Source organism: Scyliorhinus torazame, chromosome 3 (genome assembly GCF_047496885.1).
Source record: "Scyliorhinus torazame isolate Kashiwa2021f chromosome 3, sScyTor2.1, whole genome shotgun sequence".
NCBI classification, from domain to species: Eukaryota; Metazoa; Chordata; class Chondrichthyes; order Carcharhiniformes; family Scyliorhinidae; genus Scyliorhinus; species Scyliorhinus torazame.
In genome coordinates, this window is record NC_092709.1 from 365,730,749 (window position 1) to 365,757,794 (window position 27,046).

At 45.3% G+C, this 27,046-nt stretch overlaps 1 protein-coding gene across 1 annotated transcript in view; it reads right to left on the reverse strand.

Moving 5' to 3' along the window:
* Nucleotides 1–27,046, reverse strand: part of LOC140409443 (disintegrin and metalloproteinase domain-containing protein 12-like) — a 128,607-nt gene that overhangs the window by 61,095 nt on the left and 40,466 nt on the right. Inside the window, exons 3-5 of the mRNA XM_072497876.1 lie at nt 23,439–23,523; nt 8,672–8,814; nt 3,108–3,285 (exon numbers count right to left, since the gene is read on the reverse strand). Coding sequence (XP_072353977.1) covers nt 3,108–3,285; nt 8,672–8,814; nt 23,439–23,523 — 406 coding nt within the window. The remainder of the gene's footprint in view (nt 1–3,107; nt 3,286–8,671; nt 8,815–23,438; nt 23,524–27,046) is intronic.

The window sequence follows — 27,046 nt, forward strand, 5'->3', positions numbered from 1 at the left end:
AACTTTTCCTCAAATACCCCCTAACCTGCCCCTCATCTTGAACTTGTCTCACATTCTTTAAACGGTACCTGGATGGGCACTTGCCACCTCATACCATTCCCCGCCAAGTTGGGTCAAGTGGTGGTAAATTGGACTGGGCAGACAGACTCAATGGGCCGAAGGGGCTCTTCTGCACTGTGTGCTTCTGTGATATTGGGGGTAGATGGAGAAAGTGCAACCCAGCACAAACGTATCAGCTGTGATCTTACTGAGTGGTAGGCAGACTGGAGGGGCAGAATGGCCAACTTCTGCTCCTGTTTCATCTCAGCCTGGTTGCTGGCGGGGGTCTTCAATCTCCACGTCAAACATGTCCTCAGTCTTTAAAATTCCATATTTACATTGGTCCGTTAGTGGATTTGAACTCACTTGTGCAGGTGTACATGAAAACCCAGAAGCCAAAAGAAAAAATATGCTACATTGATCAAGTTTAAATTGGGGAATTTTATCTGCTAGATTGCATTCTGTGTTTCATGTATCCAAATTCCCCACTCACTTCACATTCATATTGGGGCCTCAATATATATTTGTTATGATTGATTTCTGGGATCTGGGCATGGCCGGCCAGCATTTATTACCCATATCTCATTGCCCTTTGAGTAGACTGTTTGGCCATTTCAGGGGGCGTTTAAGAATCAACCACTGGAGTCACATGTAGGCCAGGCCAGGTAAGGACGGCAGATTTCCTTCCCTAAAGGACATTAATGAACCAGATGGGTTTTTACAACAATCGACAATGGTTTCATGTTCATCATTAGACCTTCCATTTCAGATTTTTATTGAGTTTAAATTTCACCATCCGCCACGGTTAGATTCAAACCTGGATCCACAGATTATTCCACCGGATCTCTGGATTATTTGAAAAACATTGGTTAATTAATAGAAAGCAAAGAGTGGGGATTAATGGGTGTTTCTCTGGTTGGCAATCAGTAGCCAGTGGTGTCCCTCAGGGATCAGTGTTGGGCCCACAACTGTTCACAATTTACATAGATGATTTGGAGTTGGGGACCAAGGGCAATGTGTTAAAGTTTGCAGACGACACTAAGATAAGTGGTAAAGCAAAAAGTGCAGAGGATACTGGAAGTCTGCAGAGGGATTTGGATAGGCTAAGTGAATGGGCTAGGGTCTGGCAGATGGAATACAATGTTGACAAATGTGAGGTTATCCATTTTGGTAGGAATAACAGCAAAAGGGATTATTATTTAAATGATAAAATATTAAAACATGCTGCTGTGCAGAGAGACCTGGGTGTGCTTGTGCATGAGTCGCAAAAAGTTGGTTTTCAGGTGCAACAGGTGATTAAGAAGGCAAATGGAATTTTGTCCTTCATTGCTAGAGGGATGGAGTTTAAGACTAGGGAGGTTCTGCTGCAATTGTATAAGGTGTTAGTGAGGCCACACCTGGAGTATTGTGTTCAGTTTTGGTCTCCTTACTTGAGAAAGGACATACTGGCACTGGAGGGTGTGCAGAGGAGATTCACTAGGTTAATCCCAGAGCTGAGGGGGTTGGATTACGAGGAGAGGTTGAGTAGACTGGGACTGTACTCGTTGGAATTTAGAAGGATGAGGGGGGATCTTATAGAAACATATAAGATTATGAAGGGAATAGATTGGATAGATGCGGGCAGGTTGTTTCCACTGGCGGGTGAAAGCAGAACTAGGGGGCATAGCCTCAAAATAAGGGGAAGTAGATTTCGGACTGAGTTTAGGAGGAACTTCTTCACCCAAAGGGTTGTGAATCTATGGAATTCCTTGCCCAGTGAAGCAGTTGAGGCTCCTTCATTAAATGTTTTTAAGATAAAGATAGATAGTTTTTTGAAGAATAAAGGGATTAAGGGTTATGGTGTTCGGGCCGGAGAGTGGAGCTGAGTCCACAAAAGATCAGCCATGATCTCATTGAATGGCAGAGCAGGCTCGAGGGGCCAGATGGCCGACTCCTGATCCTAGTTCTTATGTTCTTATTACTTAGAACATACAGCGGAGAAGGAGGCCATTCGGTCCATCGAGTCTGCACCGACCCACTTAAGCCCTCACTTCCTTACCAACTTTTACAGATGCACCATAGAAAGCATCCTATCGGGCTGCATCACAGCCTGGTATGGCAACTGCTCGGCCCAGGACCGCAAGAACCTTCAGAGAGTCGTGAACACCACCCAGTCCATCACACGAACCTGCCTCCCATCCATTGACTCCATCTACACCTCCCGCTGCCTGGGGAAAGCGGGCAGTATAATCAAAGATCCCTCCCACCCGGCTTACTCACTCTTCCAACTTCTTCCATCGGGCAGGAGATACAGAAGTCTGAGAACACGCACGAACAGACTCAAAAACAGCTTCTTCCCCACTGTCACCAGACTCCTAAATGACCCTCTTCTGGACTGACCTCATTAACACTACACCCTGTATGCTTCATCCGATGCCAGTGCTTATGTAGTTACATTGTATATGTTGTGTTGCCCTATTATTTTCTTCCCTTTTCTTCCCATGTTCTTAATGATTTGTTGAGCTGCTCGCAGAAAAATACTTTTCACTGTACACGTGACAATAAACAAATCCAATCCAACTTCCACCCTATCCCCGTAACCAAATAAACCCTCCTAACCTTTTTGGTCACTAAGGGCAATTTGTCATGGGCAATTTGTCATGGACAATCCACCTAACCTGCCCGTCTTTGGACTGTGGGAGTAAACCGGAGCACCTGGAGAAAACCAACGCAGATATGGGGAGAACGTGCAGACTCCGAACAGTCAGTGACCCAGTGGGGAATCGAACCTGGGACCCTGGCGCTGTGAAGCCACAGTGCTAACCACTGTGCTACTGTGCTGCCCTTTAATTACGGCATCAAAGTTCCATCCAACATTTCTTCCTCTGTTCAAACTGAATAAATGCTGCAAATTTGGATATAAATTGAATTCAGAACAATCCTACATTTAAATGTAGCCTCTGTGCGATAAGAAATAAACAGGCAAGTTTCTGATTGGCCACAAGATTCAGACTTGAGCGATACTGCTATCAGCTACAGGTTACCACAAGGAACCCTTCCACATCATCACCGTTCTGTCTCCTCCTTACCGCAGGTTTGCCGCAGTCACATTCCTCGCCTTTCTCCACATACAGGTTGCCACACTTGGGGCCAGCAACCAGATTGTCGAGATTTGGCAGATTGTAGAGACAGCTGCCTCTGCCAATGCTCAAGCTTCTCATAAAGTCAGCGACGCTACAGCTGCTGAAATTTGTCGGCAATGGGTAACTGAAACAAAGAACATAGGAGAGGGCCAAAGGAGAGTGAGGTCAAAAACACAACACGGAAAAGGTAACATGTTCGTCACACACGTGGTAATGGTAACTCCTAAACCTCCTTACAGGAGCTCCAAAACCCAGAACCGGGAGCAGCAGGTACTCACAACCTGCACATTCCACTCACAGATACACCCCATTATCATGGGAGTGACCCTTCAAGAAATGTTTTGTCTTATCACATGGCTTCAATGATTTCATTTTGTGGGTGGAGCTGGGCTGTGGAACTGGGCATTTACTTTCATTTTGATTTGGGCTTCTTTTGATGGCTCGTTTCCTTTCATTTTCATTTCTGGCTGCTGTATTCAGACAGACGAGTATCTTGGAGTGTATCTCTACCTTAAGTTTTAAAGCTGTCTCCAGATTACTTGAAAAGAAATAATTGCTTTCTGTAAGGAATTCAAACCTGCTGTTTTGAAAAGGCGACAAGAGCATCCAGACCAGGTCTGAGTGCTGGGGGCTGGACCACACCTTTGAAAAGGGGTTTCTGGTTTCTGGGATCTTGTTATTGAATTGGAACAGTTAAAGGGGGAAAATAATTAAGGGTTATAAAAACAGTACTGTAGCTGTGTGGGGTATTTATGTTGGTAGTTGATAAAAATGTTTACTGTGCATGTTTATAGAAATGTCAACTGAATTTGTAGAATAAAGTTTGTTTTTAATTAAAAGTGCTGAAGGCCTCTGTTGAATAACAGCTGAAAGGCAGTCCCGTGTGCGCATCGTAACCAAAATCAATAAACAGTTGTAGGTCAGCTGAACTCCATGATATACTTTGGAGGTTTGTAAACACTGGCTCAGAACACCATCCTGACCTGGAACTAGATCACCATTCCTTCACTGGCACAGGATGTTATGGTCTTTATACAGGCCAGTAACCTGCTGAAATCCCAACGACAAACAAAGAGCAATCGCGTCAACCTCCCAATGGTCCCTCACAGCCATGGTTATAACTCATGGTCACCTCCCCATGGTTATTAGAGATGGTCACCTCCCCATGGTTATTAGAGATGGTCACATCCCCATGGTTATAACTGATGGTCACCACCCCATGGTTATTAGTGATGGTCACCACCCCATGGTTATTAGTGATGGTCACTTCCCCATGGTTGTTAGCGATGGTCACCTCCCCATGGATATTAGTGATGATAACCTCCCCATGGTTATTACTTGTGGTCACCATCCCATGGTTATTAGTGATGGTCACCGCCCCATGGTTATTAGTGATGGTCACCGCCCCATGGTTATTAGTGATGGTCACCTCCCCATGGTTATTAGTGATGGTCACCACCCCATGGTTATTAGTGATGGTCACCTCCCCATGGTTATTAGTGATGGTCACCTCTCCATGGTTATTAGTGATGGTCACCGCCACATTGTTATTAGTGGTGGTCTCCTCCCCATAGTTATTAGTGATGGCCACTTCCCCATGGTTATTAGTGATGGTGAACTCCCCATGGTTATTAGTGATGGTCACCTCCCCATGGTTATTAGTGATGGTGAACTCCCCATGGTTATTAGTGATGGTCACCGCCCAATGGATATTAGTGATGGTCACCGCCACATTCCTCCCCATAGTTATTAGTGATGGTCATCGCCCCATTGTTATTAGTGATGGTCACCGCCCAATGGTTATTAGTGATGGTCACCTCCCCATGGTTATTAGTGATGGTCACCGCCCAATGGATATTAGTGATGGTGAACTCCCCATGGATATTAGTGATGGTCACCTCCCCGTGGTTATTAATGGTGGTCACCTCCCCATGGTTATTAATGGTGGTCACCTCCCCATGGTTATTAGTGATGGTGAACTCCCCATGGTTATTGATGGTGGTCACCTCCCCATGGTTATTAATGGTGGTCACCTCCCCATGGTTATTAGTGATGGTGAACTCCCCATGGTTATTAATGGTGGTCACCTCCCCATGGTTATTAGTGATGGTGAACTCCCCATGGTTATTGATGGTGGTCACCTCCCCGTGGTTAATGGTGGTCACCTCCCCGTGGTTAATGGTGGTCACCTCCCCGTGGTTAATGGTGGTCACTTCTCCAGTGGTTTACAGACACCAGATTTGAAAGTAAAACATTTCAAAACTGTTTTTTATAATAAGTGAATTGATAAACATGTCATTGTAATAATAGAAGACTGTTCTACTCACCTGACTATTCCCCAAACCTATTCCCACCCACCAGCCAGTCATAGACACAAAGACAGACTCACGGTGGGTGGGTACGAAAGGTTCAAAACCAGCAGGCATTAAAACAGAGGACATGTGAAAACTGAGAGATGAGAATATTCACTGCTGAGTTTGTGGTCTTTATGGCCATGAGCTTCAATGGACATAAAGTGTTGAAAAATCATCGGCTGATTCATATCTTTTAATATCTGCCTTCAGTGAGAATTCTCAGGCTGTAAGGGAAGGTGACCATCACTAATAACCATGGGAAGCTACCTTCAATTCTACAGTCCTCCACCAGCTGGACTCTCAGTCTCACAGAGAATGCCCACCAACTCGCTGGGGAGAATACAGGGTCTCTCACTGGGAGTTTTGAGGGTGATCCACCCCCTTCATGATGAGAGAACTTCAAATCTTCCCCTGCTCTGACCCCAAAAAACAAACTAAAGCCTGCGAGCCTGCCACAGCCGAGAGAATCTGCTGTTTCCTAGATTTTCGCAGAACTCGCTGTAGAAAGTTTGCAGCTTGTTAATCAGAACTAAGAGCTAAAATTAATTCTGCCTTCCCTTCTGAAGGGGCCCACCAATGACAGTCGAAAGTAAGAAATGGCCCAGAGTTGCGGAGGAGACGATTGGCTGCTAGCCAAATCCATTAAAACGACACCACGGGACCCTGCCACATAGCACACTGGATTGAGAGATGTGCCTGGGTCAGTTCAAATAGCAGCTTGCAGCGGGGGGGGGGAGGGGGGGGGGGGGCGGGGGGGTGTTGAGGAGTCGTAGTTGAATCCAAAATCTGCAATGTTGCAGCAGCCAGCAACGCATTGATGGTGGAAGATAGCAGATGGGCAGAGTGAGTGCAGTGACCATCATGAAGGAGGTTCTGGGGAAACTGAAAGATCTGAAGGTGGATACATCTCCTGGACCCGATGGACTACACCCCGGGATCCTAAAAGAGATAGCGGAGGAAATTGTGGAGGCATTAATGATGATCTTTCAGGAATTACTGGAGGCAGGAAGGTTCCCAGAGGATTGGAAGGTGGCTCATGTAACACCCCTGTTTAAGAAGGGAGGGAGGCAGAAGACGGTAAATTATAGGCCTGTTAACCTGACTTCGGTCATTGGTAAGATTTTAGAGTCGGTTATTAAAGATGAGATCGCGGAGTACTTGGAAATGCATGGTAAAATAGGACTGAGTCAGCACGGCTTCGTCAAAGGGAGGTCACGTCTGACAAATCTGTTAGAGTTCTTTGAGGAGGTAACAAGGAAGCTAGACAAAGGAGAACCAGTGGATGTGATTTGTTTAGATTCCCAGAAGGCCTTTGACAATGTGCCGCATAGGAGACTGTTAAATAAGTTTCGAGCTCATGGTGTTCAGGGTACGATCCCGGCAAGGATAGAGGATTGGCTGACTGGCAGAAGGCAGAAAGTGGGGATAAAGGGGACTTTTTCAGGATGACAGCCGGTGACTAGTGGTGTGCCTCAGGGGTCTGCGCTGGGACCACAACTTTTCACAATATACATCAATGATCTGGAAGAAGGAACTGAAGGCACTGCTGCTAAGTTTGCAGATGATACACAAATCTGTAGAGGGACAGGTAGTATTGAGGAAGCAAGGGGGCTGCAGAAGGACTTGGACAAGCTAGGAGAGCGGGCAATGAAGTGGCAGATGGAATACAATGTGGAAAAGTGTGAGGTTATGCACTTTGGTCTGAATAATGGAGCCACAGACTATTTTCGAAATGGGGATATGCTTAGGTAATCAGAAGCACAAAGGGACTTAGTAATCCGAGTTCAAGATTCTTTTAAGGTTCAGTCGGCAGTTAGGAAGGCAAATGCAATGTTAGCATTCATGTTGAGACGGCTAGAATACAAGACCAGGGATGTACTTAACATAGCATAGAACATACAGTGCAGAAGGAGGCCATTCAGCCCATCGAGTCTGCACCGACCCACTTAAGCCCTCACTTCCACCCTGTCCCCGTAACCCAATAATCCCTCCTAACCTTTTTGGACACTAAGGGCAATTTATCATGGCCAATCCACCTAACCTGCACGTCTTTGGACTGTGGGAGGAAACCGGAGCACCCGGAGGAAACCCACGCACACACGGGGAGGATGTGCAGACTCCGCACAGACAGTGACCCAGCGAGGAATTGAACCTGGGACCCTGGCGCTGTGAAGCCACAATGCTATCCACTGTGCTACCGTGCTGCCCTTCTGAGGCTGTATAAGGCTCTGGTCAGACCCCATTTGGAGTATTGTGAGCAGTTTTGGGCCCCGTATCGAAGGAAGGATGTGCTGGCCTTGGAAAGGGTCCAGAGGAGGTTCACAAGAATGATCCCTGGAATGAAGAGCTTGTTGTATGAGGAACGGTTGAGGACTCTGGGTCTGTAATCATTGGAGTTTTGAAGGATGAGAGGGGATCTTATTGAAACTTACAGGATACTGCGAGGCCTGGATAGAGTGGACATGGAGAGGATGTTTCCACTTGTAGGAAAAACTAGAACCTGAGGGCATAGCCTCAGACTAATGGAACGGTCTTTTAAAACTGAGTAGAGTTGAATTTCTTCAGCCAGAGATTCTGGAATGCACTGCATGGGAGCAGGCTCAATCAAGGTATTCGAGACGGCATTAGATGTTTATTTACATAGAACCAATGCGCAGGGGAAAATGCAGGAGAATGGAACTCCGACATAATGCTCATTTGGAGAGTTGATGCGAGCAGGGTGGGCTGAATGGCCACCTTGTGCATTCTGTGAGGATCACGCACTCCAACACTTTGGTTCAGGACATTTGTCAATACTTCAATCTTGTTTTTATGTTTAACCTACTATTGAAAAAATATTTCTGTCATCTCTGCGAAACGCAGACCCTTTCGCTTCTTGTTTCTGCATTTTCTTTGGCAATAGTGTGGAGTGTTTCATATTCGTGAGGTTGGAGATGTTTGTCAAGTCTCCTCCAATGATTTGTTGCTTAACCAGCAATATGTAATCATAACATAACACGCCAACTAAATTACACGTCACCACAGAATATGTTCCTTTGAGAATATAAATCATCCCACCCTCTGTGTTGGAAAGGAAGGGTTCACTCTTAGTGTTCGACATTGTAGTGGCGATGACATCCACCAACATCAGTCAGAGTGCTTGAATATCATTCTCACCGTTGAAATGATTCCATAATGCAGCCTCCAGACAAATCTTCACAGATACAATTCCGGGCTGGCGAATCATGTGCCATCCCCAAGTTGTGACCCAACTCGTGGGTGATGGTCACGGAAACAGGCAAAAAGCTCGTCTTGGTGTCCTAAGAGAGAACAGAAAGAGGTTTCTGTGATTATGCTATGGCCCAGGGTTTAGAGAACTCCAAAGTGCATCATGGAGATCACCTGACCCACCACTTTTACTAGATTGTGGTATGGGGAGAACACGGCCCACTCTACAGGTGTGGGACAGCAGAAATTTAAAAGTAATTTTGAAATGAAAATCGCTCATTGTCACAAGTCGGCCACAAATTAAGTTACTGTGTAAAGCCCCTAGTCGCCACATTCCGGCGCCTGTACAGGGAGGCTGGTACGGGAATTGAACCATGCTGCTGGCCTGCCTTGGTCTGCTTTAAAAGCCAGCTCTTTAGCCCTGTGCTAAACCAGCCCTTCTTAAAGCAAAACAATGTTTATTCTATGAACTCAGTTGAGCTTTTTGAAACATACAGTGAACATCTTAGCAACCATCAGTTCAAATACCACCCCCAAAGAATACAACATGAAGTAATCCTTAAACTTTCCTTTTAACATCCATAAGATAAAAACACTCTTTACAGAAGCACATCAGGTTTAAATTCTCTACTGAGAGCAGTTATCACTCTGAATTGACCAAATAATCCAGAGATAGTCTTTGGGCAGCAGAGAGATCGAGATTACATCTTCTTTGACTGGCTTCAGCTCCAAAACTAAAACTAAACTTAAAAAAACACAGACACACCCAAGCTTTCCCCAAAGCGAAATTAAAAAGCAAAGCCAGAGCTCAGCTCCAGCCACACTCAGACATGACTGCAGCCATTTGAGCAGACAAACATTCCCATGACACCTTCCCCAAAGAAAAAAAAACCCATCAACTTCAAAATGGTTTCATTTTTCACATTTTTCACTTTCAATGAATATACGTTTTTTTTTAACAAAACTCGCAAACATTTATAATAACATAGTCCATTTTAGTTCTTCTTTCTCCAACTGGAATCCTTCTCGATTGATAGTCTCTTTGGACAAGAAGGCACAATCCATCCATTTCCCTACGCCTCGGCCTTTCTCTTTAAGGTCAGATACGTTAGTTCAATCTGATCACAGTGTCCCTTGTAATTCTCCAACACAGGAGGATTGTGTGTCTCAGCTTTCAGGCTGTCAAATGCGTGTTGAAACTCCGCTGTCCACTGAAATTTCCGACCTTTCTTCAGCAAGTCCGTCAATGGAGCAACCACACCACTAAAATTTGGCACAAATTTCCGGGAGAATCCATTTGTGCCAAGAAAGCGCATTATGTCCCTTCGTGTTGAGGGAATTGGAAACTCCTCGATAACCTTTGTTTTCACATCCCGTGGGACCAGTCGACCCTGTCCGATTGTATGGCCCAGGAAAGTGACTTGGACTTTTCCAAATTCACTTTTGGCTAGGTTTATCACCAAACCCACCTCCTGAAGTCGATCGAATAACTCCCTCAGATGTTTTAAATGTTCTTTCCATGTCTGGCTGAAAATTACCGATGTATTCCGCACAATTGGGTAATCCTGAAACAACTTTGTTAGTTAACCGTTGAAATGTGGCTGGGGCGTTTTTCATGGCGTAACTTTGAATTGGTATATATCATCTGGAGTCACAATAGCTGAAACTTCCTTCGCCCTTTCGGATAAAGGTAACCTATAAATAATCCAGTTTGGAAATGAAAACGGATTGTTCCATCTTCTTAATGCAATCCTCCAAACGTGGGATGGGATAAGAGTCCGTTCTTGTAACTGCATTCACCTTTCTATAGTCCACATGCAACTGTTGGGTACCGTCTGGTTTAGGTACCAACACTATGGGTGAGCTCCATTGGCTGCAACCCACTTCAATTATGTCATTTTTAAACATACTTTCAATCTCTTTGTTAACCTGTGCTAATTTTAAAGGGTTAACGCAATCTTGATGTTGTTTGATTGGAACAGCATTTCCCACATCTACATCATGTATAGCCATTTTAGTACTTCCCAACTTATCTCCACAAACTTTCCCATGTGATATCAATAACTCTTTCAGGTCAGTTCATTTTTCCTCTGGAAGGTAACTCAACAATTCATCCCAATTTTTAAGAACATCCTCATTTTCCAATTTAATTTGAGGAATGTCAAATTCAAAGACATAGAATCATAGAATTTTCAGTGCAGAAGGAGGCCATTTGGCCCATTGAGTCTGCACCGGCTCTTGGAAAGAGCACCTTACCCAAGGTCCACACCTCCACCCTATCCCCATAACCCAGTAACCCCACCCAACACTAAGGGCAATTTTGGACACTAAGGGCAATTTAGCATGGCCAATCCACCTAACCTGCACATCTTTGGACTGTGGAAGGAAACCGGAGCACCCGGAGGAAACCCACGCACACACGGGGAGAATGTGCAGACTCCGCACAGACAGTGACCCAAGCCGGGAATCGAAACTGGGACCCTGGAGCTGTGAAACAATTGTGCTATCCACAATGCTACCATGCTGCAGTCATCTGGGTTTGGTTCATCACTTTGAGTTAGAATCACTAAAACCTCCTCCTTTTGCTCTCCTTCCCCTTCAAAGTACCTTTTAGGCATATTCACATGACACACTCGGTGAGTTTTCCTTCTATCTGGTGTTTTAACACATAATTTACCTCACTTAATTTCCTTTCAATCTGATACGGTCCACAAAACCTAGCTTTTAAAGGCTCCCCTACCACTGGTAAAAATACGAAAACTTAATCTCCACTGGCAAAACTATTAACTTTGGATTTCTTGTCCGCTACCCATTTCATCACATGTTGTACAACTTTCAAATGTTGTCCAGCCAATTCACCTGCTCTATTTAATCGTTCCCCAAAATTTTACATGTAATCCAATAATGTAAGTTCCGATTTCTCACTCACCAATGTTTCCTCAATCAATTTAAGTGATCCTCTTACCTCATGACTAAATATTAGTTCAAAAGGACAAAATTTGGTTGACTTATTAGGTGCATCCCTAATTGAAAACCGTCCGAATGGAATTCCGTTGTCCCAATCCTCTTGATAATCTTGACAATAAGCCCTCAACATTGTCTTCAATGTCTGATGCCACCTTTTTATCACTCCCTGCGATTCAGGATGGTACGCAGTTGATTTAAATTGTTTTATTCCTAAGCTATCCATAACTTCTTTGACTAACTTTGAGGTAAAATGTGATCCTTGATTCGATTGTATTTCTGTGGGTAGTCCATATCTAGTAAAGAATTTAAGTAACTCCTCCACAATCCTTTTAGCTGTAATATTACATACTGCAATGGCCTCTGGAAACCTAGTAGACACATCCATTATAGTCAAAAGATATTGATTCCCACTTTTCGTTTTAGGAAGCGGTCCTACACAATCGATTAGGACCCTTGTAAAAGGTTCCTCAAATGCTGGAATGGGTATTAAGGGCGCTGGTTTTATCACTGCTTGAGGCTTCCCTATCACTTGACATGTATGACATGACCGACAAAATTTAACTGCATCTGTATGTAGTCCAGGCCAATAAAAATGTTTTTGGATTTTAGCTTGAGTTTTCCTTATTCCCAAATGACCTCCCACTGGCACCTCATGTGCTACTCGTAACACGTCCTTTCTGTACACTACCGACAATACTACTTGATGAACTTCTGCCCTCTTTTCATCCAGCTGCATATGAAAACATAGAACCGTACCGTACAGCACAGTGCAGGCCCTTCGGCCCACGATGTTATGCCGACCATTTATCCTGATCTAAGATCAACCTAACCGACACCCCTTCAATTTACTGCTGTCCATGTGCCTGTCCAAGAGTCGCTTAAATGTCCCCAATGACTCTGACTCCACCACCTCTGCTGGCAGTGCATTCCACACACCCACCACTCTCTGTGTAAAGAACCGACCTCTGACATCTCCCCTATACCTTCCTCAAATCACCTTAAAATTCTGTCCCCTCCTGACAGCCATTTCCACCCTGGGAAAAAGTCTCTGGCTATCCACTCTATCCATGCCTCTCATCACCTTGTACACCTCTATCAAGTCACCTCTCTGCCTTCTTCGCTCCAGTGAGAAAAGCCCTAGCTCCCTCAACCTTTCTTCATAAGACATGCCCTCCAGTCCAGGCAGCATCCTGGTAAATCTCCTCTGCACCCTCTCCAAAGCATCCACATCCTTCCTGTAATGAGGCGACCAGAACTGGACACAATATTCCAAGTGTGGTCTAACTAGAGTTTTATAAAGCTGCAGCAAACCTCGCGGCTCTTAAACTCAATCCCCCTGTTAGTGAAAGCCAACACACCATACACCTTCTGAACAACCCTATCAGCCTCGGTGGCAACTTTGAGGGATCTATGTACGTGGACCCCAAGATCCCTCTGTTCCTCCACACTTCCAAGAATCCTGCCTTTTACCCTGTATTCAGCATTCAAATTCGACCTTCCAAAATGAATCACTTCACATTTATCAAGGTTGAACTCCATCTGCCACTTCTCAGCCCAGCTCTGCATTCTGTCAATGTCCTGTTGTAATCTGCAACAACGCTCAACACTATCTACAACTCCACCAACCTTCGTGTCATCGGCAAACTTACTAACCCACCCTTCCATTTCCTCATCCAAGTGAATTATAAAAACCACAAAGAGCAGAGGTCCCAGAACAGATCCTTGCGGGACACCACTGGTCACCGACCTCCAGGAGGAATACTTTCCATCCACTACCACTCGCTGTCTTCTTTCGGCCAGCCAATTCTGTATCCAGACAGCCAAATTTCCCTGTATCCCATGCCCCCTAACTTTCTGAATGAGCCTATCTTGGGGAACCTTATCAAATGCCTTACTGAAATCCATATACACCACATCCACTGCCCGACCTTCATCAATGTGTCTCATCACATCCTCAAAGAATTCAGTGAGGCTTGTGAGGCATGACCTGCCCCTCACAAAGCCATGCTCACTATCTTTAATCAAACTATGTTTTTCAAATAAGCATAAATCGTGGGCAGGATTCTCCACTCCCGGGACTAAGTGCCCGCGTCGTTGTGAATGCCGTCGCGTTTCATGATGGCGAGAACAGGACCCGGGCACGACCTATTCAGGCCCTCATAGGGGGCCAGCTCACGCCGCGCCGCTCCAGCCTCCTTGGCGCCGCGCCAACCCGCGCATGCGCATTTGGGGAGCTCATTCCCACGCATGCGCAGTTGGAGAGCTCATTCCCACGCATGCGCAGTTAGTTGGACCGCACCATCCTGCACATGCACAGGGAACCTTACGCGTGCCGGCCCCTCACCAACATGGTGCTGGGGATCTGGGGCCGGCCGCGGAAGGAGGTAGGCCCGGGGGGTGGGGGAAAGGCCGGCCCGTCGATCAGTGGGTCCTGATCGCGGGCCGGAGCCCATCGGAGCCCCCCCCCCCCCAGTGAAGGAGCCCCCCTCCCGCCCCACAGGTTGCACCCCCAGCATTCCCGCACAGTTCCCGCCGGCAGCGCCCAGGAGTGAACGGCGCCGGCGGGACTGTCATTTTTTTCACCGGCCGCTCGCCGCATCCGGGCCAGAGGCCCGGCGCGATTCCCGCGGCGCTGTTTTCGGGGGGGGGGGGAGGATCGCATACGGTGGTCGAGGCGGCGTGCCGTGACTCGCGCGGTGCCTCGGCGATTCTCCCACCCGGCGTGGGGGGGATGAGAATACCGCCCCCTATCTCTCAGAATCCTTTCCAATATTTTGCTCACCACAGACGTCAGACTCATGGGTCTGTAATTCCCAGGGATTTCCCTATTCCCTTTCTTGAACAGGGGAACAACATTCGCCTCCCTCCAATCATCCGGTACTACTCCACTGGAGAGTGAGGACACAAAGATCATCGCCAACGGCGCAGCCATCTCCTCCCTCGCTTCCCGTAGAAACCTTGGGTATATCCCATCAGGCCCAGGGGACTGATCTATCCTGATGCTTTTCAAAATTTACAGCACATCCTCCTTCTTAATATCAACCTGTTCAAGTCTATTAACCTGGTTCACACTGTTCTCATGGGCAACAAGGTCCCTCTCTCTCGTGAATACTGAAGCAAAGTATTCATTTAGGGCCTCCTCCATCTCCTCAGACTCTAGGCACATGTTTCCTCCACTATCCCTGATCGGCCCTACTCTCACTCTGATCATCCTCTTATTTCCCACATAAGTGTAGAACGCCTTGGGGTTTCCCCTAATCCTTCCCCCCAGGGCTTTTTCATGCCCCCCCATCTAGCTCTCCTCAGTCCATTTCTGAGGTCATTCCTGGCTACGTTGCAACCCTCTAGAGCCGAGTCAGATCCTTGCTTCCTCAACCGTACGTAAGCTTCCTTCTTCCTCTTGACTAGAAGCTCCACTTCTCTTGTCATCCAAGGCTCCTTCACCTTCCCATTCCTTCCTCGTCTCAGTGGGACAAAACTATCCAGCACTCGCAGCAAGTGCTCCTTAAGCAACCCCCACATTACTGTTGTGTATTTCCCCAAGAACAACTGTTCCCACTTTATGCTCCTCAGCTCCTGTCTAATAGCAGTATAATTTCCCCTCCCCCAATTAAATACCTTCCCACACTGTCTGTTCCGATCCCTCTCCATGATTATGGTAAAGGTCAAGGAGTTGTGGTCACTGTCACCGAAATGCTCTCCCACCGAGACATCTGACACCTGGCCTGGTTTGTTGGCCGAGCACCAAGTCCAATATGGCCTCCCCCCTCGTCGGCCAATCTACATATTGAGTCAGGAATCCTTCCTGTACACACCTGACAAAATCTGCTCCATCCGAACCATTTGCACTAAGGAGGTTCCAGTCAATTAGGGAAGTTAAAGTCACCCATGACAACAACTCTGGGCGGCAGATCTTGGAAAAGTGCAGAAGTAACAATCTGTTCCTCTATCTCTCTGCTGCTATTGGGGGGGTCAAGAGAAAACTCCCAATGAAGTGACTGCTCCTTTCTTGTTTCTGACTTCCACCCATACTGACTCAGTAGACAAACCCTCCTCAATTACCTCTTTTTCTGCAGCTGTGGTGCACACCCTAATTAACAGTGCCACTCCCCCTCCTCTTTTACCTCCCTCCCTATTCTTCTGAAAACATCTACACCCCAGAACATCTAACAATTCCTGCCCCTGTGAAATCCATGTCTCCGTAATGGCCACAACATCGTAGTTCCAAGTACTGATCCATGCTCTAAGTTCATCCCCCTTATTCCTGACACTCCTTGCATTGAAACAGACACACTTTAACCCATTCCACCGAGTGCAACTTTGCCCTATCAACTGTCTATCCTTCCTCACTGACTTGCTGCATACTATTTCTGCCCGTTCAACGGCTACTCTGTCCTCTGATCCATAGATCTGGTTCCCATCCCTCTGCCAAACTAGTTTAAAAGGTCTCCATTTTCTCATCAAGACATCATTTTTACGGTAACAACACTCTGGTTTACACTCAGATTCCTCTTCTGTGTATGCTTTCTGATATATCCGGTTTATTTCTACATCTTTCTGTTGTAACTCCGTCAATTTTCCTGAACTAAAAATATCCCCCTCATCCTCCGCCTGTTCTTTTCCAACCGTCTGATCAAAAATCGTTTCTGATAATGGCACTTCACCTTTATCTTCAATCTCTGATTTCTCCTCTTGTCTTAACCTGTGACTTTGCGATCTTGTTACTACACAATCCGGAAAAATCAGAGGATATTCGTCCTTCAACACTTCAGTTGTCTGATTTTCCACTGGCTTATCGCCCACAGTAGGAATCACTTCCACCTGCGATCCAGCTATATCATTACCCAAGATAAACTGTATTCCTGGACAAGATAGTTTCCCTATTACTCCTACTACCACTTCACCACTCTTCACTGGACTTTCCAACCTTACCTTATATAATGGAACACAACTCTTCTCACCCTGAATTCCACATATTACCACCTTCTGTGGCAATATTCCTCCCAAACTAGATAACTCCTCATCTCTTACCATTAAAGATTGACTAGCTCCCGTATCTCTTAAAATTGTGACTTCTTTACCTGCTCCTCCTGATACACATGAGTAAACTTTACCCACACAAGTAAATTCTTTAAAGAGATCTAACACCTTCTTATCAATCACCTCTTGATCAGACTGTCCAATCTTTTTACCTCCTTTGCTTCACTTGGGCTTTCCTTTACCAATCTAACAAACCCCACTGTCTTATCCTGTTTTACCACATCAGCCTTCCCAGTGCTTTTCTTCAACCACCAACACTGTGACTTTACATGGCCGAGTTTATTACAGTGAAAACATTTGAAACTTTTCATGTCTCTTCCACCCTCCTGGATTTCTTTTTTAATCTGAGGTACACTCTCCTTATTATCTCCCATCAGATCACCTTTACCTTTACCCCTTGAGTATTTCTCATGTCCCCAGTTTCTATCCCTCACAGCCTGAAACTGATGTTGTCAGCCAAACTTTGATTTATGAACTAATTCATAATGATCTGCCATTTCCGCTGCTAATCTCGCAGTTTTAACCCTCTGTCCTTCCACATGTGTTGTCACTACATCAGGAATTGAATTTTTAAACTCCTCCAAAAGTATAATTTCTCTGAGAGCTTCATACGTTTGGTCTATTTTCAAAGCCCGTATCCACCTATCAAAATTACTCTGTTTGATCCTTTCAAACTCCATGTATGTTTGAACAGGTTCTTTCCTTAAATTTCTAAACCTTTATCTGTGGGCTTCAGGCACTAGTTAAATGCACCTAAGATGGATTTTTTTCTCCTCCTCATACGTCCCAGATACCTCCTCTGATAGTGATGCAAACACACTAGCCCTACCTACCAACTTTGTTTGAATCAGTAATTCCCTGTGGCTATTTCATTTATTTAGCTACTTTCTCAAATGAAATAAAAAAAGGCTTCTACTTCCTTCTCATCAAACCTTGGCACTGCTTGGACATATTTAAATAGATCCCGAACAAGCCTTCGACACTGAAGCTCTTTCGCTTCATCCTCATCACTACTCTCCAACTGTACTTTTTTTCCACCCGCCAATCTTAACTGACTGTCAAATTTCATGGTCATTTTCCGAAGCTCAAACTCTCTCTCTCTCTCTCTTTCCCTGTCCTCTCTCTCTATCTTTTTCCCTGATCTGTATTTCCCTGTCTCTTTCTTTTTGTTCTGCTCGGGCCATTCTTTCTTTTCTCCTTTCTTCTCTCTCCTTTTCTTTGTCCTCTCTATCTCTTTCTCTCTCTTTTTCTTTTTCCTCTCTACCGTTGTTCTCTTTTTCTTTTTCCCTGATCTGTATTTCCTTTTCTCTCTCTTTTTTGTTTTGCTCGGGCTATTCTTTCCTTTTCTCTCATTTCGTATTCAAGCTGCTTTAATTCTTTTTCATGTTCAAGTTGCTTGATTTGTAACTGAAGTTTTTCCATTTCTAATGCGTAGACTATATCTCAGGCAATTTGAAATACTCAACTACCGCCGTAAGGACCTCACCTTTTCGTACCTTGACAGGTAATGTTAACTGCAATGTTTTTGCCAAATCTAACAGTCTGTTTTTAGTCTCTGCCCGTAAGGTACTGCGTGTGACCATCTACACCCCAAAACATCTGTGCCTCTGAAAGAGCCATTGTCCACAACACACTCCCCACGTAAACTGAAATACCACACCTGACAAGCTACCACAATATGCTCCCCCCTCACTGTCTTTAAGTTCACAAACCCAACCCAACTTCTATCCACCTCGAGCCCCCAATTTGTTATGGGCCAGAGTTTAGATAACTCCAAAGTATATCATGGAGATCACCTGACCCACGACTTTTACTCGGTTGTAGTATGGGGAGCACAAGGCCCACTCTACAGGTGTGGTACAGCAGAAATCAAAAAGTAATTTTTTGCAGGCAAAACAATGTTTATTCTATGAACTCAGTTAGCCTTTTTAAAACATACACTGAACATCTTAGCAACCATCAATTCAAATACAACCCCAAAGAATACAACTCTCTCAACTTTCCTTTTAACATCCATAAGATAAAACCCTCTTTATCGAAGCACATCAGGTTTACATTCTCTACTGAGAGCAGTTATTACTCTGAATTCACCAAATGATCTAGAGATAGTCTTTACATGGCAGAGAGATCGAGATTACACCTGCTCTGTCTGGCTGCAGTTCCAAAACTAAAACAAAACCAAAAAACACAGACACACCCAAGCTTTTCCTCAAAGCGAAATTAAAAAGCAGAGCCAGAGCTCAGCTCCACCCACACTCTGACATCACTGACAAACATTTCTTAAAGTGACATTTTCATGAAAATTATGTTCTGAAAACACTGCATAACCCGAATAAAAAGGAACTGCAACACTCATACAAAATATTTTTACTGGCATGTACTTAGTTAGGTCGCCCTCCTTCCATACTCTGATAGATGTGTATTCCTGAATATTGGGTAGGGATTAGGGACTTTAACTCCCTGGCAGACAGTAGCCTTCAGCAAGAAAAAGCAAGAGACCTTATGATGGTAGCACAGTGGTTCGCACAATTGCCTCACAGCACCAGTGTCCCAGGTTCGATTCCGGCTTTGGTCACTGTCTGTGGGGAGTCTGCACGTTCTCCTCGTGTCTGCGTGGGTTACTTCCGGGTGCTCCGGTTTCCTCCCACAAGTCCCGAAATACATGCTTGTTAGGTGAATTGGGCATTCTGAATTCTCCCTCTGTGTACCTGAACAGGCGCCGGAACATGGCGACTAGGGGCTTTTCACAATAACTTAATTGCAGTGTTAATGTAAGCCTACTTGTGACAGTAATAAAGATTATTATAACATTAGAAAAATTCAGCAAAGGTATTGATTAAGAAGGGGAAAATACAATTTGAAAGTAAACTGGCGGGGAACATAAAAACTGATGTAATGTTTCTGCAGATAGTAAAGAGAAAATAATTAATAAAAAACTAATGTACGCTCCTTACAGTCAGAAACGGGGGAACTCAGAACAGGAAACAAAGAAATGGCTGAGGAACTAAATTCGTAACTTTGCTGCTGTCTTCACAAAGGAAGACAGAAATAATGCACTGGAAATTCTGAGAAACACCAGTTTTCACGAGGAGCTGAAGGAAATTAGTATTAGTAGAGAAATAGTTTTGGGGGAATTAATGGGATTGAAGATGGACAAATATCCATCACCAAATATCTCCAGTACTTAAGGAAGTGGTCCAGAAATAACAGAACTATTGGTGGTCATTTTCCAAAATTTTTGGAGTACTTTCTACACATTGGAAAGTAGTGAATGTAACCCCCACGATTCAAAAAGGAAGATAAAGAAAAAACAGGGAACTATAGACCAGCGAGCCTAACGTCAGTAGTGGGGAAGTTGCTGGAGTTCATTATCAAGGATTTCAGAGCACAGCATTTGGAAAGCAGTGGTGTGATCAGACAAAGTCAGCATGGCTGTATGAATGGAAAACCATGTTTGACAAATCTACTAGAATTCTGTAAAGATGTAACTAGTAGACTTGACCAGGGAGAACTGGTGGATGTACTTTATTTAGACTTTCAGAAGGCTTCCGACAAGGTCTCGCAGAGCAGATTAGTGTGTAAAGTTAAAGCGCATGGGATTACGGGTAGTGTCTTGAGATAGATAAAAACTTGGTTCGCAGACAGGATGCAGAAATTTGGAATAAAAGTGTATTTTTCTGATTGTCAGAGTGATGGGCCAGGGTTTAAAAACTCCAAAGTGTATTATCGAGTTCACCTGACTGACATTTTCTGTTGAATTTGGCTGGGAAGAACACTTTAATCAACATAAGCTTTATTCTAAGAACTTTCAATTACAAACATAAAGATACCCCGCAGCTACTGGAATCTATGTATAACACTTAATGAATTCCCCTTAACTGTTCCAATTCAAAAACAAAATCCCATAAACCAAAAAACCTTTTTCAAGGGCGTGACCCAGCACTCTGCATTCTCATTTGAATAAGACTGGCTTTTCCTGAGATTCTGACCCTGTCTCACCAGAAGGTTTAAACCCGTCCGCAAAGCAAACTATATCTTTGTAGCTACCTGCTTTGGTAACTTAAATCAATGTTTTTTTTACTGGAACAGATATTTTAAATGAAAGTAGAGAGAGCCTTATTATGTATTTTATTTTTATTTTACCTTCTTTTCATGTACTTAATGATCTTTTTGAGCTGCTCGCAGGAAAATAGTTTCATTGTACCTTGGTACACGTTGACAATAAACAAATCCAATCCAATCCAGACAGGCAAAAACACATCTGTTCTCTGTCTGAGTCCACAGCAGCCACATGTGAAAGCAAAACCAAAATCAGCTGACAAAGCCACAGCCCAGCTCCACCCACACAATGACATCACTGAAGCCATGTGATAAGACAGAAACCTTTCTTAAGGGGATCCTCCCATGACCGCAGGCAGTGACTTGTGGGGTACCGCAGGGACTTTTGCTAGGACCCCAACTGTTCACATATATTAATGATTTGGACAAGGGACCTAAATATATTATCTCCAAATTTACAGTGATACAATGTTGGGTGGGAAGGCGAGCTGTGAGGGGGATGCAGAGATGCTTCAGCGGGATTTGGACAGGATGAGTGAGTGGGTACACGCATGGCAGATGCAGTATAATGTGGATAAATGTGAGGTTATCCGCTTCGATAGCAAAAGTAGGAAGGCAGATTATTATTTGAATGGGTGGATACATAGCAAGATCTTGTTATCCTTGTGCACCAGTCACTGAATGTAAGTGCGCAGGTAGAGCAGGCAGTAAAGAAGGCAAATGGTATGTTGGCTTTCATAGCGAGAGAATTTGAGTTTAGAAATAGTGATGTTTTACTGCAATTGTCTCGGGCACTGGTGAGGGCACACCTGTGTTTTAATCTCCATATCTGAGGAAGGATGTTCTTGCTGTGGAGGGAGGGCAGCGAAGGTTTACCAGGCTGATTCCTGGGATGGCGGGACTGTCAGATGAGGAGAGTCTAAATCGGTTATGTTCACTAGGGTTTAGAAGAGTGAGAGGGGATTCCATAGAAACTTACAAAATTCCAACAGGATTAGACAGGGTAGATTCAGAAAGAATGTTCCTGATGGTGGGGGGATCCAGAACTAGGGGTCATAGTTTGAGGATAAGGGGTAAACATTTGAGGACTGAGGTGAGGAGAAAGTTCTTCACCCAGAGAGCGGTGAATCTGTGGAATTCATGACCACAGAAAGTAGTTGAGGCCAAAACGTATGATTTCAAGAAGGAATTAGATATAGCTCTTGGAGCTAAAGGGATCGAGGGTTATGGGGGTGTAGGGGGAGGTGGCATCATAATGAATGGCGGAGCAGACTCGAATGTCAAATGGTCACCCCCTGCTTCTATTTTCTATGATGTGGAGTTGCCGCCGTTGGACTGGGGTGGGCACAGTAAGAAGTTTTACAACACCAGGTTAAAGTCCAACAGATTTGTTTCGAATCACTAGCCTTCGGAGCGCTGCTCCTTCCTCAGGTGAATGAAGAGGTGGGTTCCAGAAACGCATATATAGACAAAGCCAGTGATGCAAGATGATACTTTGAATGAGAGTCTTTGCAGGTAATTAAGTCTTTACATGTCCAGACAGATCAAATGGCGGGAGGGAGAATCACTGGTTAAAGAGGTGTGAATTGTCTCAAGCCAGGACAGTTGGTAGGATTTTGCAAGCCCAGGCCAGATTATGGGGGGGTGAATGTAATGCGACATGAATCCCAGGTCCCGGTTGAGGCCATAGTCATGTGTGTGGAACTTGGCTATAAGTTTCTGCTCGGCGATTCTGCGTTGTCGCGGGTCCTGAAGGCATCCTTGGAGAATGCTTACCCGAAGATCAGAGGCTGAATGGTCTTGACTACTGAAGTGTTCCCCGACTGGAAGGGAACATTCCTGCCTGGTGATTGTCGCACGATGTCCGTTCATCCGTTGTCGCAGCGTCTGCATGGTCTCGCCAATGTACCACGCTTCGGGACATCCTTTCCTGCAGCGTATGAGGTAGACAACGTTGGCTGAGTCACACGAGTATGTACTGCGTACCTGGTGGATGGTGTTCTCACGTGTAATGGTGGTATCCATGTCGATGATCTGGCAGAGATTGCCCTGGCAGGGTTGTGTGGTGTCGTGGTCGCTGTTCTGAAGACTGAGTAGTTTGCTGCAAACAATGGTCTGTTTGAGGTTGCGCGGTTGTTTGAAGGCAAGTAGTGGGGGTGTGGGGATGACCTTGGCAAGATGTTTGTCTTCATCGATGATGTGTTGAAGGCTGCGAAGAAGATGTTGTAGTTTCTCCGCTCTGGGGAAGTACTGGACGACGAAGGGTACTCTGTCGGTTCTGTCCCGTGTTTGTCTTCTGAGGAGGTCGGTGCAGTTTTTTGCTGTGGCGCGTTGGAACTGTCGATCGATATGTTGAGCGCCATGTCTCGTTCATACAAGGGCGTCTTTCAGTGTCTGTACATGTCTGTTTTCTATGTATGTTTCTCTGTATGCTTCAAGTTCATTGAGCGATGTTCGCTTTCATTTAAATTTTTTCAGACTCAAAGAACTAATTAAACAAAAATCCTTCTTTCCTTCAGAACTGAAACCTCATGGTCATATCCTCCCCTCAAGCTGATCATTTTATATTACAGTGATGAGGAGTTTGAGCTTTGACAAGGATGTTGTGTTAACCACAGGCGTGAGGAATTGAGGGAAATTGGGTGCTTACCGAGTTTACTCCTCCAGATTTTAGAACTGAACATATTCCGCCAAACGATGCCAATCCTGAAAGATCGTGAGCAAAGTTGGTCGTTCTGTAAAAGAGAAGTCAACATGAACAGAGAAGAACATTGCAGAGTCAAAGGATGACAGACAACATGCCATGGAGGAAGAAGCAATTGATTTTTATAATGGCCACGGAATCATCTCCACTTTCAGCGCAGCCGCTTCTGAGACACCCTGGAATTAGGATAGTAGCAGCGGGCCCCTTAAATGGGTCGTGGCTTCGAAAGGTCATGTGACCCGATCGGCCAATCAAGGCGTAGCGTGTGGAGCCCGAGCCTAAGCCTGGGCTTTCCTGGGTAGAATCGACCCTGGAGCTCCAGAGGCTGGTAACACATCCTAGCACTCTATATATATGCAGTTATCCTGGTAAGTCACTTGTTCTTCAAACCAGGTGGTGCCAATCACTCAGATGCTACATTGGCGATGAGGATAATCGGAAGCACCTTCGACTCGTCACACGAAATAAAAAACACCTTGGGTGAGCTTCTCCCTTTCTGAGACGAAGTGTTGACGCTCAGGCAGTATCTTTGGACTATAACGGCAGAAAAAGTGGCGCCGTATCTGCACCAATTCTGCTCCTGTTAATGGGCTAGCACCAGCGCCATGTGGAACACAATCGATTCTAATGAGAAACATAGGACATAGAACAGTACAGCACAGAACAGGCCCTTCGGCCCTCGATGTTGTGCCGAGCTTTGTCCAAAACCAAGATCAAGCAATCCCATTCCCTGTCATTCTGGTGTGCTCCATGTGCCTATCCAATAACCGCTTGAAAGTTCCTAAAGTGTCCGATTCCACTATCACAGCAGGCAGTCCATTCCACACCCTAACCACTCTCTGAGTAAAGAACCGACCTCTGACATCCCTCCTATATCTCCCACCCGGAACCTTATAGTTATGCCTCCACCTCTTCATCTTATACACCTCTATTAAGTCGCCTCTCATCCTCCTCCGCTCCAAAGAGAAAAGCCCTAGCTCCCTCAACCTTTCCTCATCAGACCTATCCTGCAAACCAGGCAGCATCCTGGTAAATCTCCTTTGCACCCTTTACAATGATTCCACATCCTTCCTATAGTGAGGTGACCAGAATTGCACACACTACTCCAAATGTGGTCTCACCAGAGTTGCAGCATAACCCCGCGGCTCTTAAACTCAAGCCCCCTGTTAATAAACGCTAACACACTATAGGCCTTCTTCACGGCTCTATCCACTTGAGTGGCAACCTTCAGAGATCTGTGGACATGAACCCCAAGATCTCTCTGTTCCTCCACATTCCTCAGAACCCTGCCGTTGACCCTGTAATCCGCATTCACATTTTCTTAACCAAAATGAATCACCTCGCACTTATCAGGGTTAAACTCCATCTGACATTTTTCGGCCCAGCTCTGCATCCTATCAATGTATCTTTGCAGCCTACAACAGCCCTCCACCTCATCCACTACTCCACCAATCTTGGAGTCATCAACAAATTTACTGACCCACCCTACAGCCCCCTCCTCCAAGTCATTGATAAAAATCACAAATAGCAGAGGACCCAGCACTGATCCCTGTGGTACACCGCTGGTAACTGGTCTCCAGCCTGAAAATTTTCCATTCACCACCACCCTCTGTCTTCTATGTGATAGCCAGTTACTTATCCAATTGGTCAAAATTCCCTCTGTCCCACACCACCTTACTTTCTTCATGAGCCGACCATGGGGAACCTTATCAAACACCTTACTGAAATCCATGTATACGACATAAACTGTTCTGCCTTCATCTACACACTTAGTTACCTCCTCAAAGAATTCAATCAAATTTGTGACTTACCCTTCACGAATCCGTGTTGACTATCCCGGATTAAGCTGCATCTTTCCAAATGGTCATAAATCCTATCCTTCAGGACCTTTTCCGTTAACTTACCGACCAACAAGTAAGTCTAACTGGCCTATAATTACCAGGGTCATTCCTATTCCCTTTCTTGAACAGAGGAACAACATTCGCCACTCTCCAGTCCTCTGGCACTATCCCCGTGGACAGTGAGGACCCAAAGATCAAAGCCAAAGGCTCTGCAATCTCACCCCTTGACTCCCAAAGAATCCTTGGATATATCCCATCTGGCCCAGGGAACTTGTCGACCCTAAGGTTTTTCAAAATTGCTAATACATCCTTCCTCAGAACATCTATGTTAGAGCATGTTAGTGCTCTTTGGGGGGGTTTAAACTAATGCAGCAGGGGCATGGGAACCTGGATTGTAGTTTTAGGGTAAGGGAGAATGAGAGTATAGAGGTCAGGAGCACAGATTTGACGTCGCAGGAGGGGGCCAGCGTTCAGGTAGGTGGTTTGAAGTGTGTCTACTTCAATGCCAGGAGTATACAAAACAAGGTAGGGGAACTGGCAGCGTGGGTTGGTACCTGGGACTTCGATGTTGTGGCCATTTCGGAGACATGGATAGAGCAGGGACAGGCATGGATGTTGCAGGTTCCGGGGTTTAGGTGTTTTAGTAAGCTCAGAGAAGGAGGCAAAAGAGGGGGAGGTGTGGCGCTGCTAGTCAAGAGCAGTATTACGTTGGCGGAGAGGATGCTAGATGGGGACTCTTCTTCCGAGGTAGTATTGGCTGAAGTTAGAAACAGGAAAGGAGAGGTCACCCTGTTGGGAGTTTTTTATAGGCCTCCTAATAGTTCTAGGGATGTAGAGGAAAGGATGGCGAAGATGATTCTGGATATGAGCGAAAGTAACAGGGTAGTTATTATGGGAGACTTTAACTTTCCAAATATTGACTGGAAAATATATAGTTCGAGTACAATAGATGGGTCGTTTTTTGTACAGTGTGTGCAGGAGGGTTTCCTGAAACAATATGTTGACAGGCCAACAAGAGGCGAGGCCACGTTGGATTTGGTTTTGGGTAATGAACCAGGCCAGGTGTTGGATTTGGAGGTAGGAGAGCACTTTGGGGACAGTGACCACAATTCGGTGACGTTTACGTTAATGATGGAAAGGGATAAGTATACACCGCAGGGCAAGAGTTATAGCTGGGGGAAGGGCAATTATGATGCCATTAGACGTGACTTGGGGGGGATAAGGTGGAGAAGTAGGCTGCAAGTGTTGGGCACACTGGATAAGTGGGGCTTGTTCAAGGATCAGCTACTGCGTGTTCTTGATAAGTATGTACCGGTCAGACAGGGAGGAAGGCGTCGAGCGAGGGAACCGTGGTTTACCAGGGAAGTGGAATCTCTTGTTAAGAGGAAGAAGAAGGCCTATGTGAAGATGAAGTGTGAAGTTTCGGTTGGGGCGATGGATAGTTACAAGGTAGCGAGGAAGGATCTAAAGAGAGAGCTAAGACGAGCAAGGAGGGGACATGAGAAGTATTTGGCAGGAAGGATCAAGGAAAACCCAAAAGCTTTCTATAGGTATGTCAGGAATAAGCGAATGACTAGGGAAAGAGTAGGACCAGTCAAGGACAGGGATGGGAAATTGTGTGTGGAGTCTGAAGAGATAGGCGAGATACTAAATGAATATTTTTCGTCAGTATTCACTCAGGAAAAAGATAATGTTGTGGATGAGAATGCTGAG